Source organism: Equus asinus, chromosome 24, assembly GCF_041296235.1.
Source record: "Equus asinus isolate D_3611 breed Donkey chromosome 24, EquAss-T2T_v2, whole genome shotgun sequence".
Lineage (NCBI taxonomy): Eukaryota > Metazoa > Chordata > Mammalia > Perissodactyla > Equidae > Equus > Equus asinus.
Window position 1 is genome coordinate 68,170,412 of NC_091813.1, and position 20,597 is coordinate 68,191,008.

General features: G+C 39.2%; 1 protein-coding gene across 1 annotated transcript in view; it reads left to right on the plus strand.

The window, feature by feature from the left end:
- PEX7 (peroxisomal biogenesis factor 7) overlaps window positions 1-20,597 on the plus strand; it is an 89,823-nt gene that overhangs the window by 12,292 nt on the left and 56,934 nt on the right. Inside the window, exons 4-8 of the mRNA XM_070496676.1 lie at window positions 1,524-1,601; window positions 1,975-2,083; window positions 14,596-14,702; window positions 16,599-16,712; window positions 18,242-18,297. Of these exons, the coding sequence (XP_070352777.1) occupies window positions 1,524-1,601; window positions 1,975-2,083; window positions 14,596-14,702; window positions 16,599-16,712; window positions 18,242-18,297 (464 nt within the window). The remainder of the gene's footprint in view (window positions 1-1,523; window positions 1,602-1,974; window positions 2,084-14,595; window positions 14,703-16,598; window positions 16,713-18,241; window positions 18,298-20,597) is intronic.

Consider the following 20,597-nt stretch of genomic DNA (forward strand, 5'->3'; position numbering starts at 1 on the left):
AAATGAGATAAAATAGGTAAAGTGCTTATGATAACGACTGGCACCCAGTAGATGCTCAATAAAATTTGCTGTGGGGGTGAGTTTTGACTGTTCACATCAGCCCAGAGCAGGGGTTGGCAAACTATTGCCAGGGCCAGACCCTCCCTCTGTCTGATCTGTCTGTAAAGTTTTCTGGGAGCACAGCCATGCCCGTTCATGCAGTAGCGTCTCTGGCTGCTGCTCTGCTCTGCAAGGCTGAGTTTAGCAGTTGTGACAGAGACCAAATGGCCCACGAAGTCTGAGATGTTCACAGGGCCCTTTACAGAGGAATTTCCTGAGCCTTGGCCTGGAGGATGAAATCAAACTCTTCAGCTCTGAAGATCTTCAGTGGTCACTTCCACGCCTCCTTGTCCGTCCGTAACTCACAGGTGGCCGCAGTAGCTCTTTGGGTTTTGCTCCCCTTTCTGTATCCTTTGTGAGCTGCTTCCTGTTGCTGGCTCCTGGGCTCTTTAGAGTTTCAACTGCTCTGTTCTCTTTTGCATGAATATGGGCAGCAGCGGGGCCAAGACCCCGGTGAGGCTGGTGAACTTCTCACCTTGGCACACAATTTAAGAGGTTCCCCCCAAAGTCTATAATGAACAAAATGTCAAAGTTTTAAGTAAAGACAGAACCAGTGTTACTGATTTTTTTTATCCTCAGGCTCCAACATGGCTAGACACAGCACTAGGCAGCAGAGAACAGGCAACCCGTACTTAAGCCACAACAAACCCTAGACACTCATACTTCCTACATAAATATAGTAGAGTTTTTAGATTCAAAATAATCTGCTGGCTGATCATATTTAATCACACATACTCAGGTCCATGTCAGGACTACTTTCATAAAGTGTAATTAAGCACGCATTTTTTTGGACTTAGCTTATAGTAGTGATCCATATATAATCTGTTGTATAAAGTGACAGAATGAAAAATATTTCCGTAAGTTTTTGAATGATTCATTTGAATGGTTCCCTGAGAGCCGTGGAGCATGGATCAGAATAGCAGCCTTGGATAAGTGAAGCTGTTTGCCAAGAGATCTGAGAGGATCCCCTGGTTCCTATAAGCTTTTTCTAAGAAAGGCCAGATAGGGGTATTAATTGAATTTTAATGCTTTCTGATAAACGTTGGCCCGGCAAGCGTTTTTAGATGACTGACTTTCTAATCTGCTTTGACATTTCTTCAGGGTGTTGCAAACAGTGCTTTGTTGGCAGGTTTAAAAATGTGTATAATTTGTATTAGTGAAGAAGGTTTGGAAATATTCTGTGGAATTCTCTTCCAGTAGAACGGAGTCTGGTCTGTAGGGAGTGGGTCTGGAGGAGTGGACAAGATGACCTTTCCATTTCTCAGATGCTATGTTGAGGTTTGTGGGATTTTATTTGATGTTTCAACAGAATGAATTAGTTGTTCTAACTGGCCGTCACTGTTATAAAGAGATAAAATGCAATATTGAGCTTACTGAACTTGGTGCTCCTTTGCTTTCTGAATGACGCTTTAAAATGTTTTTAGGTGTATAGTGTTGATTGGAGCCAAACCAGGGGTGAGCAGCTTATGGTGTCTGGCTCATGGGATCAAACTATCAAACTGGTATGTCAGCATTACTGTATTCAAAACCATATAGTCCCTTCGCCAAAGCCTCCACTGAATTTTTTTTCTTTCCTAGAGTATAATTCTGTAGCTTTTCAATGACAGCTAATTTCCTTTTCAAAAAAATACATCAAAGCATTTATTAGAATTTAAAATTTTCTAATCTTGTGGCTAAAACCTAGTAATTAGCTCAGCACTGATTGTTTTGGCTCCTTAAATACCATCTTGCTTTATATAAAAATAGACTTAAAAACCCCTTGTATCTGTGTATATTGTGTGTGTGTATAAATACACATATATGGTATATCGTATACATAAAAGCGTAAGCTTGACTTTACTTCTGTTGAATATCAATCTGTTCATTTATTTGTAGTGGGATCCGACTGTTGGAAAGTCTCTGTGCACCTTCAGAGGCCACGAAAGTGTCATTTATAGCACGATCTGGTCTCCCCACATCCCTGGCTGCTTTGCCTCCGCCTCAGGTGAGTGAGCGGGTTCTACTGGAAGCTTTGCTGGTGGTGCACGGGGCCTGGCTTTGCCCAGCAGGTGCTGGTGGTGGACCGGGCCTCGCTTTCCCCAGCAGGTGGCGCCATCCCCTTAGCTGGGAGGCAGTAGGAGGCTGCGGCTGTTTGTGCTCTTTAGGCCGTGTCCCACCAGCCTCGGATCAGTGTTCCGTGACCGTACCCACTTGACTGCACATGTCCCTTCCAGTGAGGTGAGAGGCAGGGACGAAGCGCAGGGGAAGGCTTGGCGTCATTCTGCTCGAAGGGGAGCCGTCCCTGCAGCTGGCTGGTTGTGGGGCCTCGGGGCGGAGGGCGAGCGTCCTGGTCAGCGGCTGGTTAAGAAGGGCTCACCTGGGGGTTTGTTCTGAGGGTGAAGTACGGAAACACAGTGACGTGTCCAGCAGGAGGTCAGCCTCCCTTCCTCAGGGTCAGCCTCCTTTTAGGATCTCTCTGATTCATTGCCACTGAGCCACACAAGGATGTTTTTGGTATGATCTTTTTTCTGACTGCTTTTGATTTATGCCAGCAAGTCTGCAGTAAAGTAGATACTTAGATTTATATGTCTCTATGTTTTTGTATAGAAAAGTCATCTTATAGAAACTTAAAAATTGCACCTTGTACTGTTTGCATAAAGATTTACAAATTTAGTTTGCTAGCCAATTCATAAATCACATAAAACATGACAGTCTAACTCATACGTGAGTTGTGGAGAAACCTTGCTCGGCCCCTGTGCAGTGCTGCTTAAAGTGGCAGAGTCCCCTGGCCAAGTGGTCACTTAAGTGGCCTCCCCTCTTTACTGTTGTTGTGAATTGCACATTCATGTCTTTGGCCCATGTTTCTACTGAGAGATGTTTGTTGTTGTTTTTCTGTATCGATGTATGAGTTGTTTTTATTTTTAGGCATTAGTCTTCTGTATCTTACAAATGTTACTAATATTTTCCCAATTTGTCTGTCTTTTAACCTGTTTATTTTATTTTACTTTTTACTGTATAAGCATTTAACCTTTTTGGTAGTCAAAACCATCAATTTTTTACTTGATAGATTTCTGACCTTCATTTAAGATGCATAAGGAGTTGGCTCAGTGAAAATTGGGAGGCCTTGGATGGCAAAGAAGGAGAGAACATTCCTGTCAGAGAGAATAGGATGCTGAAAAGTACAATCTTGATGCGTCTGAGAAACTGAAAGAAGGCTGTTGCTTCAGAGGAAAAGGGGTAAAAACGAGGTCGGGGTAGTAGGCAGGGGCCCACATCACACCTTGTGGGCTGGATTCAAGATAGTGGATTTTATCCTGTGGACAATGGGAAGACGTTGAAGAGGTTTAAGCAAGGTTGCGATATGATCATGCTTGCGTTTTTAAAAACGCACTCTGGCTGTCATGTAGAGAATGCTGTGGAGGGGAGCAGAAGTGGGTGCAGGGGGACCACTTAAGAGAGACAAAGACGTGGATGAGGATGGTGGCAGAAGGGATGGAAGAAAGTAGGCTGACCTGAGTGGTATGTAGAGACGATTTTACAAGATGTGGAAGAGGTGAGGGGGAGGGCTGAGGCAAGAATAGCTGCTGTATTCCTCGCAAGGACAAATTCATGGATGGTAGTGTCGTAGCTGAGGTAAGAAGTTTGTTTGAAAGAGAAGATGTCTCGTTTTGTTTTGGAGCACCTCCTGCCTGTGGACACACATGTGACCTTGTCAACAAGCGGCTTGAGTCTGGAGCTGAGACATCTGACCTTATGGATAAAAACTGTGTCAGTGGCTCATCAGTGGTAACTAAGGCCATGGCGGTGAATCAGAGCACCCGGTGAATCAGAGCACTAGGGAGAAGAAACCCTGGAATAGAGCACAGGTTGGCAAACTACTGCCCTCAGATCCGAATGACCCGCTGGCAGTTGTTGTGAATAAAGTTTTATTGGAACACAGCCACGCCCTCTCGTTGATGTGCTGTCTGTGGCTGCTTTCACACTGCAGTGGCAGAGCTGAGTGGTTGTGACAGAGACGGAATCGCCCTCAAAGCCAGAAATGCTTACGCTTAGGCCCTTCCCAGGAGGCATTTGCTAACTGCCAGTGTAGAGTCTTGAGGGAGATGAAGATTGGAAGCTCCTGTGCAGTTCGGCTGTTGAGGGGGGAGAGATGACAGTGAGGGGCAGGTAGGGGGCTTCCAGCGCTGTTTCCTCGGGGTAGGTGTTCCCTTCTTGCTAGTAAACTGCATCGGTGCCCTGAGTTGTTGGATTATGTCGAGTGGCTTCCACCGGAAATATGCTGTCACAGAATCCTTTCCATTTGTTTATTTTATTTTTTTAATCCTAAAAATTAAAAATGACCAAATATCTCTCAATTCTGGAGTATTATTAGATTGAAGACACTCAGAAGTGGGAACCTTCAGATAAATTGTGCAGACAGATATGTCCATTTAGATTAAGCAATTTTTTAGATCCTAAGATAATAGCAAATAATAGTAACTGTGTATAGAGGTTCAGTTAATTCAAAAAATGTTTTATTCACTGATTAAAATTAACAGCATTGTTTTCTAGAATGAAGAACAGTACATTTATAAAACTTTTACTATTATTTTTAAAATTTCTGAGTTGTCTAAGTCATAGTTTTTTGGTCCATAATCTGAATCAAATCTTTTCCAAAATGTCAAGTCTTTGGGGATGGAACCAGTAATACATTTTTCCTGTCACCTTTCCTTTTCCAAGCCTAAATTTCTTCTTTGATTTTTTTTGTCTGTCTGTGGCACAGCTAACTGTAAGGCTGGGTGTGTGTTAAGTAAGTGATAGTGATATTGATACACTCCTTTGAATTAACTAACCCTTTCGGCTTTGTATATAATTTGAGTTAGTCATCTTTTGTGCTTTTAATTTAGTGTAAATGCTACTGAGTTTCATGCTGATAGTGATCAGATCTGTAAGATGACCGCAGTTCAGCATAATGGTTACAACTTCACTATTGGTGAAAAGCCCTAATACAGAGAGTATTAGTACAAGTTCAATTAAAATTCTTGTAAGGATATGTATTTTTACATTAGCATCATTTTCAAAAGGTTCATTGAAAACCCTGGATGGAATTAGTGGTACAGAATAGATCCATCCTCAAAATGAACTGAAACCTACTTCCCGTCTGGTGGAACAGTGAAGACTTGTCTTCTGGGAGCTCTGATTGGCAGTGTGTATAATCAACTGGGATTAATAATGAGATAGTTTTATGTATTTGGAAAAGGATTAGTAAGTAAAACTTCTTGAACTAGGGGTAGATTTTTAAAAATTCCTTTACCTTACTATTCTATGTATTTTTGTTAATTTATATTATTAAAGTTCTAAAATTGTCCTCATTTGTTTTTAATCACTGTTCTTTTTATGACCATGACTAAATGTAAAATCTGATAGTGACAAAATCATGAATGAATATGGCTGCATTTATTTAAACAACAGCCAGAATATTAGCCCTTTGTTTGGGCTGAGTCACACACCTCTTCCTCCTACACTGGCCTTCTGTGTAGCGTGGTATACATAATACTGACTCTGGACATTGCATATAGAATATTCAATGTGTGAGACTGAATAGCAGAAAAAAATGAATTGTGTGTAGAGTTAACAGTATAATCACAAAACTTAACTCTCTGTACATTGTAAATAGGTGGCATATGAATACAGTCTTTTATCTATAGAATGGCCATTTGCTTTAATAGAAAAAAAAGATGATCTGTTTAATGACATTACCTTTATGTGTTTTATTAGAAATTAATACAGTTGTCATATTAGCCAAGACTTCTTTGGTTGAAAATGAAAGACATTCTGACCCAAACTGCCTTAAGGAAGGAGATCATTTATTTGCTCATCTAGTTGAAATGTCCAGAATTACATCTGACTTTATAGACATGGCTAGATGTAGGGGTCAAAGGATGTTCTTGCCTCTCTTTTGTTACGTGTTCTGTTGAGTTGGTTTCAGTATCAGGTACCACATGATAGGAAGATGGGAGTAGCTCCACCCCTGCATCCTTTCTGGTTTCCGTCCAGTAGGAAAAAGTGAGAGGTTCCTTCTCAGACATCTGGAAAAGTTTCCTTTCCTCTCCTTGGCTCTGACGGTCCGTGTGGATGTTCCTAAACTAACCATTGTGCCTGGGGGAAGGGGTGTAGTGTGTTGATTGTCTTGGGCCAGCCCAGCCCCTGCAGTTGGGAATGGGAGGTGGGTGGGGGGGGTGGGACCCAAACTACACGCTGAGAATGGAAAGAGTGGGTCCTGATTAGGTGGAAGGAGATGGGGGCCAATATTCACTAAATGATCTGCACATCCAAGGCTTAAAATAAATCAGAAGGGATTTGATGAAAACTGAACTGTAAAATATATTCCTGTAAAAAAAACTTAATACATTAAAGCCGTTTTCTGCGAGCTTTTATGATTTTGGAAACTCATTGGAAGGTTTATTTATCAAGCATTTGCGATTTTCCTGACGTATTCCTTCATGATGATTTTCAGATATTAGCCTCTTGATAAAGTTGAAAAGATTTAAAGTTTTTCTTCCACTCTACAAAAAGAGGGTTCGTGGGATAGTAAAAGTTGGGGTGAGCTCTGAAGCTCTCATTGTGCCTTTGCCATTTCAAGTGAGACAAGAAACTTTGCTTACTATGGACAATGCACTCGTAGGAAATGAACTTCTTTGCATATTTTCTTTGCTTGACTTGTCTTCACACTTTACCTTTGGGGCATGTATATCTTCTATATACCTGAGTGCCTTCCACAGGCAAACACTAAAACATTTTTGATTATTATCATGTAAGATATGGGTGTAACCGTCTTATTAGAATTTTGAAAACATATCTCAGGCTAATTTTGTTTGTTGAGGGGGACGTTATCAGTGAGTCAGATATTTAGTCAATGTCCACCATTTTCTGGGCACTGAAGATACATTGAGGAGGAAAACAGACAGGGTTCCTGACCTCTGAGAGCGTAGAGTCCCATGGGAAAGAGAGATGCTAGAAGAAAAACTAATAGCAGATGATGAGGAGGAGGGTGATGTTCTCTGAAGGAGAGGCAACACAGCCAGTGGTTAGGAACATGGACTCTGGACAGAGCTGGACTGCCTGGGACCAAACTCTGCTTTCAGCACTGTTACATGACTGGTGATGCAACTCAACCTCTGTCTCTTCATTCCTCATTTGAAAAATAAGGGTGATAATAACACCCACAGCATGGAGTTTTGGGAAGGATTAAGTGAGTCAATGTATGCAAAGGGCTCAGAACAGTCCCTGGCACAGAGTAAGGGCTCCATAGAATGCCTCTTATTATTAACGTGTGTGCTCAGAATTCTGCGGAAACAGCTTTGACGTGCTCAAGAATGCTTTGCTATGTGTCTGTGCTGTAAGAATTAATGGTCAGTGCTTATCTGAGAACTCAAATCTGAGAGCAGAGTTTTAAAGTCACTTGCTCCAGATAGAATCTAGAATGCTTGGTTGTGTAATGACATACTAGTCCAGTCATCCTGAAACCTGGCTGACCATAAGAATCATTTTTGTTTTGTTGTTAGTAGCATTCAGTGGACTCCAGCGCCTAGTGACCCTGTGCACAGCAGAGGGATCCCAGTCCGGTCTTTCTGCGTCATCCTCTCACCTTCCTGTACTCTATCAGACAGTGCTCTGCTGCTGTTCACAGGGTTTTCAGGGCCACTTTTTTGGAAGTGGGTGGCCAGGTCATTCTTCTAGTCTGTCCTAGTCTGGAAGCTCTGCTGAAACCTGTCCACCATGGGTGACCCTGCTGGTATTTGAAATCCTAGTGGCATAGCTTTCAGCATCACGGCAACATGCAGGCACACAGAATGACACCCCACAGATGGTGGTGTGATTCCCTGACCTGAAACGGACCTGGGCTGCCATGATGAGAGCACCAGATCTAACCACTAGACCACCAGGGCTGGTTATCAGAATCATGGGGAGGAACTTAAAAAAACAACAGACTTCTGGCTCTGTCTTAGTCCTGCTGAATCTAATCTCTCTGGGAGATATATTTTTTAATCACTCCAGCTAAATCTAGAGATCATCCTGATTCAGAAAGCACTGTACTAGTCTATGGTGTTGCTCTGTTTGAGATGCCAAATTATAGCTTTTTTCTGTTGATATAATGGGAATGGCATGTTTGTTTTAATAGAAATATACTTATTTCTTTTTTAAAAACCCACAGAATGGTTTCAGTGCTGAATTCAGAGAGGAAGTAATTTCTTTAGTTTGAGAACTTGTTAGTTTTTTTCCAAAGTTTTTTTAGTTATAGTTTGAGTTGTATTATGGTCTTTATCAATTAATTCTTTTACTTTATGTTCTTGCTTACAGGCAGGAACTTGTTATAAAGCATACTATAATCTTTGCATAAAAATCATCTCAACTGCAAAATTCATGGATCTGGAACCCAAAGTGGTAAAATATTTGTTTTTACAAATATTAAAAATATTAGAAGCCTCTATGATAGACAATTAAGGTGTATTTTTATGTTTAGTCCTGTGGTGCATGTATAGTTAATTATGTCATCAACCGCTCATAACAGTTTATATTTTAAGAAATATATGAGAATATAGCATTTAACTTATTCCAAGAATTTAGTCACCTTCAAAGCTGTATGGTGTTTGCAAACCTAGAACTAAATTTGTTATCATTAGCTAAGTAAAGACAGGCCCAAAGGGGATTTTTAGAGATTGAGATCTAGGTTTACCTTCCATAGCAGAGTCTCTATGTTTTGTCATTAATGAAAGTCGTATAGGACACAATTCATGTTTCTAGAGTCTGTGAGATAGGAGGAAAGAATAATTGAGCTCTTTACAGAAGATTAATATGAAGTACACTTTCTTGGGAACCTTGAGAACTAAATTACTGCTCTTACAGACCCCATATAATCGTGTAAGCCCTGGCTGTGCCTGAGTGTGTGGGTCCAGTAGTTTAAAAAGCTTCATTCTACTCTAGGAAAAAAGTCATATTACATCTGCTAGGCATCTGGCATTTCCGTTAAATTAAGTTATTTGGGCCCAATATGCATCCTTTTGCTACTCATTTTGCTTCACAGTTTCAGACTCAACATTTACCCTCATTCTCCTCACCAATGGCTGTGATCTGAAATTAGATGTGGCGGCAGCCAGCACTTCCTATCCTGTAGCATGCACTTGACTGCACTGGTTCTGCTACCGGTGGCAGGGCTGCAACTGATAAGGGAAGCTGGTGATGCAGGTGCGTCTGTGGCACCATTACAGGCTCTGATAAACGTCTGGCTGACAATGACAGGCCAGTTGTCTGGAAAAGGCAATTTGAAAAACAGCATACATACAGATGTCCTGGTGGCTAAAAGAGTTGAGTGAGTCATGGTACCATTTGGCCAGAGGTCTCCCTCCTTCCTGGACAAGAGTGATGAGGATGAAGTGCCAACTGTGCAGCAGAGGGTCTGCGAGGAGGCGGGGTCCTGAGCTCCTTCAGAGCAGCCCTCACTCTTTTGTGCCCTTTAAATTAACTGCGAGAGGTGACAGCCTAAACCATGCCTGCTGAATGCGAGAGTGAGGAGCCGGAATATTGTCCCAGAGAAATTTGGAATAGCCGTCCACCCAGCCTTTGTGCTCATCTATTTAATCTTTTATTGAAGTATAAGACACGTACAGAACAGTGCGTAATCTCAAGTATATGACACGATGGATTTTCACAATGAACGCGTCTGTGTGCCATCACCCAGATCAGGAAACAGAGTGCTCCCAAGCTCCCCCGACAATCTTCCAGTCCTCACCCCCTGCCCCTGCTCCAGGGCAACCACTGTGCTGCCTTCTGATAACAACGGATTAATGTTGCCTGTTTTTATACTTTTGTTTCTGGTTGCTTTTGCTCAACATTATGTTTTGTGAGATTCATCGCTACTGTTGCTGGAATAACAGTTCTTAATCTAGTCCACGTTCACTCTGATGTTTTAGTACTTTAACTCATTCATATACTCATAAAATGTAATTTTTAGGATGGACACAAGCTCATTGAACTTTAAATGATGCTTTAGTCGTAGCTATAGCAGACTTCATAGTTTCAGACCTGATGTTAGACACACACTTTTGAAAGCTAGTGTACATCATTAGGCATTTCCCATGTTTTAGTGGTAGCCTTGTGCTGGATCACGTGTTCTTCTCTGGGGCTAGGCTCTTTAGAGACTGAAGCTTCAGATGGATTCCATTCACTCCCTCCATGGTGATAAGGGATCTCCTTTGCCTACAGGTGGTAGAACTTGAACTATCTTGGGTCTTTGTAGAATTTATTGAAAAGCATCCCAGAAAGGGAAAGGATGCTTGAACGGCCACAGGATACATTCTCTGTCTCTAATCTGGACTTTTCTCTGCTTGTTGGCTTGACTCTGCCGGCTGGCTTTCTCCATACAATGAAACACATGGCCACCAGCAGCTCCTCAATTTTATAATCTGTAAATTCTCTTATAAGAGAGGGACTGACATTATTTTTTCACTTATAGTTCAGAAAATCCCAAGTACCTACCTTTGACCTGTTAGCAGTGGTCAGGACAAGAAATCAGAGGCTTGGACCTGTCCCTGGCTGGTCATCTGTGTTGAGCCATAAGTCTTTCTAGAATCACATGGTGAGAAGAGGATGCTGTTCCTAGAAGGGTGTTGTTGGGTAGACCAAACACTAGATATCCAGAGCCCCCTGCTTTATACTCTGAAAGTTAGGGAAAGCCCTGGAAGATCATTTTATCAAAGCTATTTAGAATTGTGGAGCAAATTCTACTGACTGGTGGCAAGACCACAGACAGCGATTATAATTAGGGCCCCTGAAGATATTTGAAGCTCTAGTCTGTACCAATTCTGAAGTTTCCGTTTGGTGCTTTCAAACTTGTCATTCCCTCCTATCCCTGCCATCCTTGACTAGATCCAGAGAGGTTGCTTACTCTTCTGTCAGAGTTTTCAACCTTCTGTAAAGTAGGAGGGTGGTGTTTTAAAATAAAAACATTTAAAATCCAACACACAAAGCAAAAGTACATGTTTGTGAATTCATGAAAATGTAGTAATAGGGGCTGGCCCTGTGGCTGAGTGGTTAAGTTCGCGCACTCCGCTTTGGCAGCCCAGGGTTTTGCTGGTTCAGATCCTGGGCGTGGACATGGCACAGCTCATCAGGCCATGCTGAGGTGGTGTCCCACATAGAGGAAATAAAGGACCCACAACTAGTGTGTACAACTATGTATTGGGGGGCTTTGGGGAGAAGAAAAAAAAAAGAAAAAGATTGTCAACAGATGTTAGCTCAGGGCCACTCCTTAAAAAAAAAAAATGTAGTAATATATTACAACACAGACTAAAGGGACACACACCAAATTCATGACCGTGGTGACCTCTGGGCAAGGAGGATGGGGAAGGGAGTTGAAAATACAATAGAAGTTTCAACTTTATCTGTTGTGTGTTATTACTTTTATTTCTAAAATAACTGAGGGGCAAATATGACAGTGTCATGTGTGTATGATTAAATGTTTTCCCCCCAATTTGTAGAAAAAATTAACATATAAATTATAAGAATAATTCCTCAAGATCCAGCTGGCCTTGGTTGCTTGGAACTTCCCTCCAGCAGCGTTAGGAGGCAGCGTGGCATAGAAGAGCTCACAGCCTGTGGAGCCGGCAGCCTCGCCAGCTTCTGGTTCCACATCCTGACCCGCTCGCTTTCTCCGTTGAGCAAGTCATTTCATCAGTTTCTCCGTTTGTGAGTTACTACAAAAAGTACTTTTTATATTATCAAAATTTCTACCTCACTTGTGATGTTTTAAAAAAGTTAATACATACAAAATGCTTGGACCAGAATCTAGTACATAGTAAGCACTCAATAAATATTAGCTATTATTCATGTTATTAATAGGGACAGGAATGAGTTCTAATCATGGGTATGTTTTCTTGTTTTATTTTTAAAAGCTTTATCTCATTTCAACTTGATAAGGTAGATATTTTATCATGGGGGTGGAAATGAGAATCAGTGAAGTTAAGTAACTTGATTAAACGTCAACAGTTACTAAATGATTGAGCTGGATTAGAACCAAGCTCTGGAACCCCAGCACCCTGGCTCTTAACCTCTACATTCATTACCACCAGCAATTTAGGTCTTATCTTTCCTAAGCAACTTCCAAAGGAATCAGAAAAAAAGTCATAAACTGCTAAATTTAGCTTAATGACATATGATTTAGAATTAGGAATATAGGAAAATACATGTGGGCAAGCAAAGGGCAATTTAAAATTTTAGCATTTTGATATACAATATAAAGTATCTACTATGTGCTAGACACTATGCCAAGTGCTTTACAGAAACTTTATTATACTAAATCTTACAACTCTGCATGTAGGCATTCTGTTTCTTTTTTAGAAATGAGAAATGAGTGTCAGATGTTATATAACTTGTGCAGGGTCATATAACTCCTAAACGGAATTCAAAACGTTGACTGCCATGGCGCCGTCACCACATTTTTTCATCCAGCTGAACCACATTTCTCCCACGATTAGTTGTTTGTAATTTGCTTTTGATGTAGACACATATATCCCGTTTTGCTCATCTGATAATTTTGTGGTTTCCTCATAGTTTACAAAAATTGAAGGCAAGCAGCATAGAAAACATTTAATCAGGGCGACTTTCTGCAGCTAAGCAACATAAACCATTTTGTAATAATGCGAAATATAATCCTTAAATTTTTTCAACTTGTTTTTTCTAAGGAGAAAAATATACCTATGTCTGGCCCATTGAAATGTTGTAAATATAAAGGCTAAGATTTAAAAATTGTCCATTCTGGCTTGGTAGACTTTGCCCCCATTTAACGTAAAACTGTTACCATTTTGTTTCCTATAGAACGTGCTGGTACAGGGCGCTAACTTTATTTTATGAAATGAGGATTTTCAGGGCCTTTTCCTATCCTGAAGGAAAATGCCTGGTGTGTATTTCGTCACCACTGTGCTTGTCTCAGCATGAGATTCACATTGTCCTACTTTGAGTAGATCTAAAAATATTATCGTGGTATGTCACTCTTAGTCTTTTGTACATGTTGTCATAGTTAAAAACAACATATATGTGTGTGATACACAGATGGGAGCATCCTCACAGTGAGACAATGTATATATGTATGTGTGTGTGGTACACAGATGGCAGCATCCTCACAGTGGAACAGTATATATGTATGTGTGTGTGATACACAGATGGCAGCATCCTCACAGTGAGACAATGTATATATGTATGTGTGTGTGATACACAGATGGCAGCATCCTCACAGTGGAACAGTATATATGTATGTGTGTGTGATACACAGATGGGAGCATCCTCACAGTGGAACAGTATATATGTATGTGTGTGTGATACACAGATGGCAGCATCCTCACAGTGGAACAGTATATATGTATGTGTGTGTGATACACAGATGGGAGCATCCTCACAGTGAGACAATGTATATATGTATGTGTGTGTGGTACACAGATGGCAGCATCCTCACAGTGGAACAGTATATATGTATGTGTGTGTGATACACAGATGGCAGCATCCTCACAGTGGAACAGTATATATGTATGTGTGTGTGATACACAGATGGGAGCATCCTCACAGTGGAACAGTATATATGTATGTGTGTGTGATACACAGATGGGAGCATCCTCACAGTGGAACAGTATATATGTATGTGTGTGTGATACACAGATGGCAGCATCCTCACAGTGGAACAGTATATATGTATGTGTGTGTGATACACAGATGGCAGCATCCTCACAGTGGAACAGTATATATGTATGTGTGTGTGATACACAGATGGGAGCATCCTCACAGTGGAACAGTATATATGTATGTGTGTGTGATACACAGATGGCAGCATCCTCACAGTGGAACAGTATATATGTATGTGTGTGTGATACACAGATGGGAGCATCCTCACAGTGAGACAATGTATATATGTATGTGTGTGTGATACACAGATGGCAGCATCCTCACAGTGGAACAGTATATATGTATGTGTGTGTGATACACAGATGGGAGCATCCTCACAGTGAGACAATGTATATATGTATGTGTGTGTGATACACAGATGGCAGCATCCTCACAGTGAGACAATGTATATATGTATGTGTGTGTGATACACAGATGGCAGCATCCTCACAGTGGAACAGTATATATGTATGTGTGTGTGATACACAGATGGGAGCATCCTCACAGTGAGACAATGTATATATGTATGTGTGTGTGATACACAGATGGCAGCATCCTCACAGTGGAACAGTATATATGTATGTGTGTGTGATACACAGATGGGAGCATCCTCACAGTGAGACAATGTATATATGTATGTGTGTGTGATACACAGATGGCAGCATCCTCACAGTGGAACAGTATATATGTATGTGTGTGTGGTACACAGATGGCAGCATCATTACACTGAAGCAGTGCACGCTTCCTGATTTATCATCCTGAGCCCAGTATGTCCCTGAGCATCCAGGTGGTGTGATGGAGAGTGATCACATCTTCCTCTTTCCTCAGGTGATCAGACTCTGAGAATTTGGGACGTGAAGTCAACGGGAGTCAGAATTGTGGTTCCAGCACATCAGGCAGAAATTTTGAGTTGTGACTGGTGTAAATACAATGAGGTACCCTGTCTGGCTCTGACCTGAACTGCTGAGCCCTTCCTAATGTTGAAATGTTCTAGATTTTATTTTATCTTTGTTTATGTGGACTTTGGTCATGTTTATGGGCCATTAAGTTAAATTCAGTCCCTTTCATTTCTAATTGATGATTGTGAGTGACCTGCATTAGCATTAATTGGATTTAAGGGCACATAAAACAGGCTTAATAAGAAACAGAAATTCTCAAAGTTCAACAGTGCAGCCTTACTTGTTTGTTTGGCAAATTGCTTTACAATTTATGTAATTTTTTCTTTATTGTTCATAACCCCACCAATTTGTATCATCTTTTTCTTTCATTTCTTGTTCACTTTGCTCATCAGGCTGCTGAACTATTTGTGACTTGATTTTTAATTTGACACTTCATCAGTTTTTAAAATTTTCTGTTTCATCTTCCCATATAAGCGTAACCAAGCTTCAGGCTTCTGTAAGATAGCAGCGTCCATTTGTAACTTTTTGCAAAGCTTCAGTTAACCACATGAGCATACGAATTAGAAATCCATTAAATATGTGTTCATATACTGTTTATGTACCCGAAGTTGTCTGTTGACTGTGATGGTTAGGTAAAACATTTGCCTTGTTTTTTCCAAGTTTTAAATTAATTAATGAAAGTTAAGAGAACATTGTACTGGCATAGTTCTTTAAATAAAAAGAAATAAAATAGGTTAAAAGAAAATATAGTACATATTCAGTAATAGACTTTAAATAAAAATTTCAATGCTGATACCTACAGTTCAGATCTCTCACATCATAAATGAATTTTTCATATAGGAAAATGAAATTGTGGAGTATATGTTATACTTTTGGGAATTCTAAAAAAGATGCTGATAGACACTTGAGAGTGGTTAAAAACAATTTTGTTCTGGGGCCGGCCTGGTGGCGGAATGGTTATATTTGTGCGCTCCGCTTCAGCAGCCCGGGGTTCCCTGGTTCAGATCCCAGGTGCAGACCTACACACTGCTGGTCAAGCCATGCTGTGGCGGCATCCCACATACAAAGTAGAGGAAGAGTGGCACAGATGTTAGCTCAGCGGCAGTCTTCCTCAGACAAAAAAAAAGAGGGTTGGCAACAGATGTTAGCTCAGGGCCTATCTTCCTATAGGATATATATTTTTTTCTAAGTTACTGGAACTTTTCTTCAAGTGAGCTTATCCTGAAGCCCAGCACACTGAGCCAGTGAATTACTGCTGTGGTTGCTGTGAGACAGGGCTGACTGTGGACCCAGCACTTGGCCTGTTCAGCCGGGAACACTGGGTTCACCTAGGGCTCTAGGCAGCAGGATTTGTAAAGCCTGACTTGGTAGGAGACTTATAGCCCTGTCTGCGTGGATTCTCAGGCATGATCAGATATTGTATTAAGACATGGCCCATGAGAGTTGGGAACAATGATTGACTTACAGTTAGAAAACATAAAAATGTAATTTATACCTTTGCTCTTTCAAATATTCCTAAATTAACAGTGCTTTTGCCTTTTAATGCCTGGTCAAACCTCAGAGCATGCTGAAGAGAAAGTGAGCTCATTAGTAAGGCATTGTTTTTATCCCTTACGTGCTTATTTATTAATCCTACTAAAGGCAGGTTGGAGAGTCCACCATGCTATTGGGGCCTGGGCCTTTTTCTGCTGTGTGTAGTGTTCCATCAAATGCATAAAGCATGTTGAGTTCCGTTTCTCCCAAGTCATATTAATTTTTGCTTTTTGATATGTGTTTTGATTTTTTCCATGCTTGTCATATAACTTCTCAAGAATGACTCCTGGGTTCAGATTAAGTGATTACTAGAAAATAGATATCGTTTCTAGTAGGAGAGCCTGGATACTGCTTAATTGCCAAGAAGTCACTGTTGACTTGTCTCTGACTTGTTTTCAGAATTTGCTGGTGACAGGGGCAGTCGACTGTAGTTTGAGAGGCTGGGACTTGAGGAATGTGCGACAGCCAGTGTTCGAGCTTCTTGGTCACACCTATGCTATTAGGAGAGTGAAAGTAAGTTTCTGTCTTTTCTCTTCATATGTAGAATATAAATAGGAACACAATCAATGAAGTATATGTAAAAGGTGTTTAGAGGTTGGGGTTGATTCTTTTTGGGCATATTTTTGTTACCCAATTAATGATGATAAACACTGAAAACTAAAATTAGGTAAAATATTTGAATAATTATTGAATGAAGTAGGACAGCATAGCCAATCAGTACTTAAGGTTAAATAAAAATGTTTTTCATGCTGTTATCCTCAATCTACTGTTCCTTTTAGTACTTTTTAACTATAGTAATTTACTTCTGGTATTACATTCTTCATAGTTTTCCATTCAGTTGGAAGGTCTCTTTACCTTGTTGAAACTCATATGGAGAGATGGTTAATTCTTTCTTTTCTCCAATGTGATAACATATACGAATGTTCACAAACATTTGGGGTATAGAAAGTTTTCCACTCTGCAAACAGCAGAGGATGAGATAAAAATGACTTTTTTCTGCTGCTCCCAAGAAATTTGTCTGGTTATAAGATGACTGAAGTTAGTGTCCCAGCTTTTACGTAGGTGAGTTTTGCTAAGTCACTGTGGAAAACATCTTAAGTGACATCTCCCAATTTCATTCTTTGTTTTATTACTTAAAGAGTAAAAAAAGCACCTTAATGATCTTAGCAGTAAGATAATTATGCTATTCCTATTTCAAAAATTCTGAATTTCAGTTAAATTAATATTTGAACTTTTACTGGCTGCAACTCAGCATATGAGACACAGTGTCCTGTTTGTTTAACGACACAGGTTTTAGCAGCTGAAAAATATTTTCTATGTATGTTTCATAGTGCTTCTGAGACTGAAATTGGTTAACGTAGTGAAAATATTTTGCAAACTATAAAGCGTATTCAAATGTAGTTGTGTCTGTGTTTATAACTATTAAAGTACTGGTGAGAAAAACACTGAAGAAATATAATTGCAAAGGGCAGCCTATTGAAGTATGTTTATTACTTATCCAAAAGATATTATTGGTCTCTAAGTTTGCATTTTTTATTCTTGATATCATTTTTCATGAGCTATGATATACAAGTAACAAAAATTCTTTTACAGATATTTTTATTTAACATGTAAATGTTTATTTGATACTTGTGTGTATAGCAATCCTTATATGTAGTCATAAAATTGGTAAATTACATGTTTGTACTATCACATACTTAAAACCCTTGTATTCTGTAGGTGTCATTTTTGGATAGCCAATATGAAATTGTATTTAATTTTTCTAGAATACAATACTTTGGGAATATTTTCTTCTAAATAAGCTCTAAAAAGCCTGAGTAATGGTTTTTCTTTGGAGAATGTAAAAATAATGGTTTTTTCTATAGATGATACTTAAAAGGCCGGAAGATTTTTGCCTTGAATTAAAGTATAAGGTTCAGGAAAGCGTATTTTAAGGACAGCACTGACTAATCTTTCATTTATTGTGACGTTCATGGGAATGACCATATGCAGCAGCATGGTATAATTACGGCTAACTTCAAAAGGCTGTTTTTGTTTTGTAGTTTTCACCATTTCATGCTTCCGTGCTGGCCTCGTGCTCCTATGACTTTTCTGTAAGGTACAGTGCTTTTGATAAGTTTCATTGTAAAATACCAAGTAGCATTTGCATCTTTGTAACTTTTGTGAAAGACAATATGTTTATCTTACTAATGTGGAAATAATCTGAACTAGGCACATTTGAATATTTGCAACTGGGATTAATATTACATTTTTTCTGTTTTTATGATCCTACCACATATGTGAGTACATTCTTTGCTATTTAAGGATTCGCCTGGCTGCTCTGTTTAAAAGCGTTTTTTCTTGACAGTTTTTCATAACACCTTCCTATGGTATACATTGCATAGCCAATATCTTTTAAATTTAGTTTTTAAAAATTGTGAAATTTCATTTCTTCAGGCATAATCATATGAATCTTAAGACTAAGATTGTTATAGATGGGAAAAAGATCAGCATGAGTAAACGTGTTTGTGAATGTGTATATATGAATGTGTGTGTGTGTATATCTGTGTGTGGATATATATGTCTGTGTGTGTGTGTCTCTCTATCCATGCCTCTTAATTCCAGTCCCACACTACACACTACATAGGTTCATTCTACTTTTCCTCTTTTTCCAAATTTATAACTCCTGATTCACGTTATTCACAACATATTTACTCATTTGCTAACCCCTAAATGCTCAGAAAATAGCCTTGGAATTGCAAAGCCATGCTGCTGCAAAAAAGAGTCTTATAAGTAGAGTTCAACATTTGTTTAGAGCTTTTATTTTCTGGTAGAAATACTGTGTTTAAAAGTTATTTAGGTTAGTTCTGCTCTCCTCCATCAGTGTGGTTATATTATTCATTAGAAACATAGCCTGATTCATTTGTTTCTGTTTCTATTCAGTTTTAGGATTTTCTTCCCATCCTTGTTGGTTTTGTCCATTTTTCTGAGCAGACATTTCTGAACAAATGTTCACCTGGTTCCCAAAGTCAAGATGTGGATAAAGGCCTGTGCAGGAATGTGTCGCTCTCCCCCGCACTTCCTCTGTTCTTTCTTCCCATTCAGCAGGCGCCCACACTCTGTAGGTAACCAGTCTTGCTCGTGTGAGTAGACACATGTATATTTTCTTATTTCCCACTTTCTCACTCAAGAAGTGGAATCCTCTGGATACTTTTCAGTTTTGCTTTTTTCACTTAAAATATATCCTGGAAATCACTCTATATCAGTTCATAGAGCTCTTTCTCATTCTGCATGATACTCCAATACATGGATGTCCTATAATTTATTCATCTACCCTCCTACATATAGGCATTTAGCTAGTTTCAAATATTTTGTAAACCAACAATGCCACAATGAAGAATAATCTTGTATGTATGTTTCTTCATATTACTTGAGTATAAACTTCAGGCTGTATTCCCAGAAGTGGGATTTGCTGGGTTAAAAGGTAAACATATATATATAGTTTTGTTAGATAGTCCCAAATTCCCATCCGTAAGGAATATACCAATTTCCATTACAAGCAGCAGTGTTTGAGCGTACATGTTTCTCTACTGTCTGAAGATCATTGATTCTTTAGGGTTTTCCAGGTATATGATCATGTCATCATGTACCTGGAACAAGGATAGTTTTACGTCTTCAGTTCTAATTCTGATACCTCTAATTGGTATCAAATTGGTTTAGCACATACTTCTGTTACAATGTTAAATAGTATTATAAATGTCATTTCTGATTTTGTATATTTGTGATTTCTTTGATTAAGTTATCTAATAGTATGTTTATTTTCTTATTTTTCTTCAGCAAACAAGATTTTGATTTATTAATTAGAATTGCTGAGTTTTTATTCGCTGTCTCATTAATTGCTTCTTTGATCTTAGTACTTTCTTCTTGCTTTCTTTGTAGTTTTTCCAACTTTTGCACTGGGAATTTATTTAGTTTTACTTTTCCATTTTATTAATAAAGTGTTTAAGGCTATGAATTTTCTTCTGGTTACTATTTCAGTTGTAGCCCACAAATTCTGATATATAATGTTTTCATTGTCATTTAAAAAAATTTTGTAATTTCTATTTTTTCCCCTTTCTCCCAAGAGTTGTTAAATAGGAAATTAATTTCCAGATGAAAGTATCTTTTAATTTTTAAAAATTTGTTAGTAATTTCTAGTTTTATTGCATCATGATTAGGGAATACTCTTTTTAGCCATTCTATTTTATGAGACATATTGATATTTTGGGGAGGATCTAATAAATGATGAGTTTTCGTGAATGATCCATATGTAATTGAGAAGAAGGTGTGTTCTCTATTATCATGCTTTGAAGTTCAATACAGAACCATAAGCTCTACTAATTGTTCTTTAGATCTTCTGTATCCTTTTAATTTTTGGTC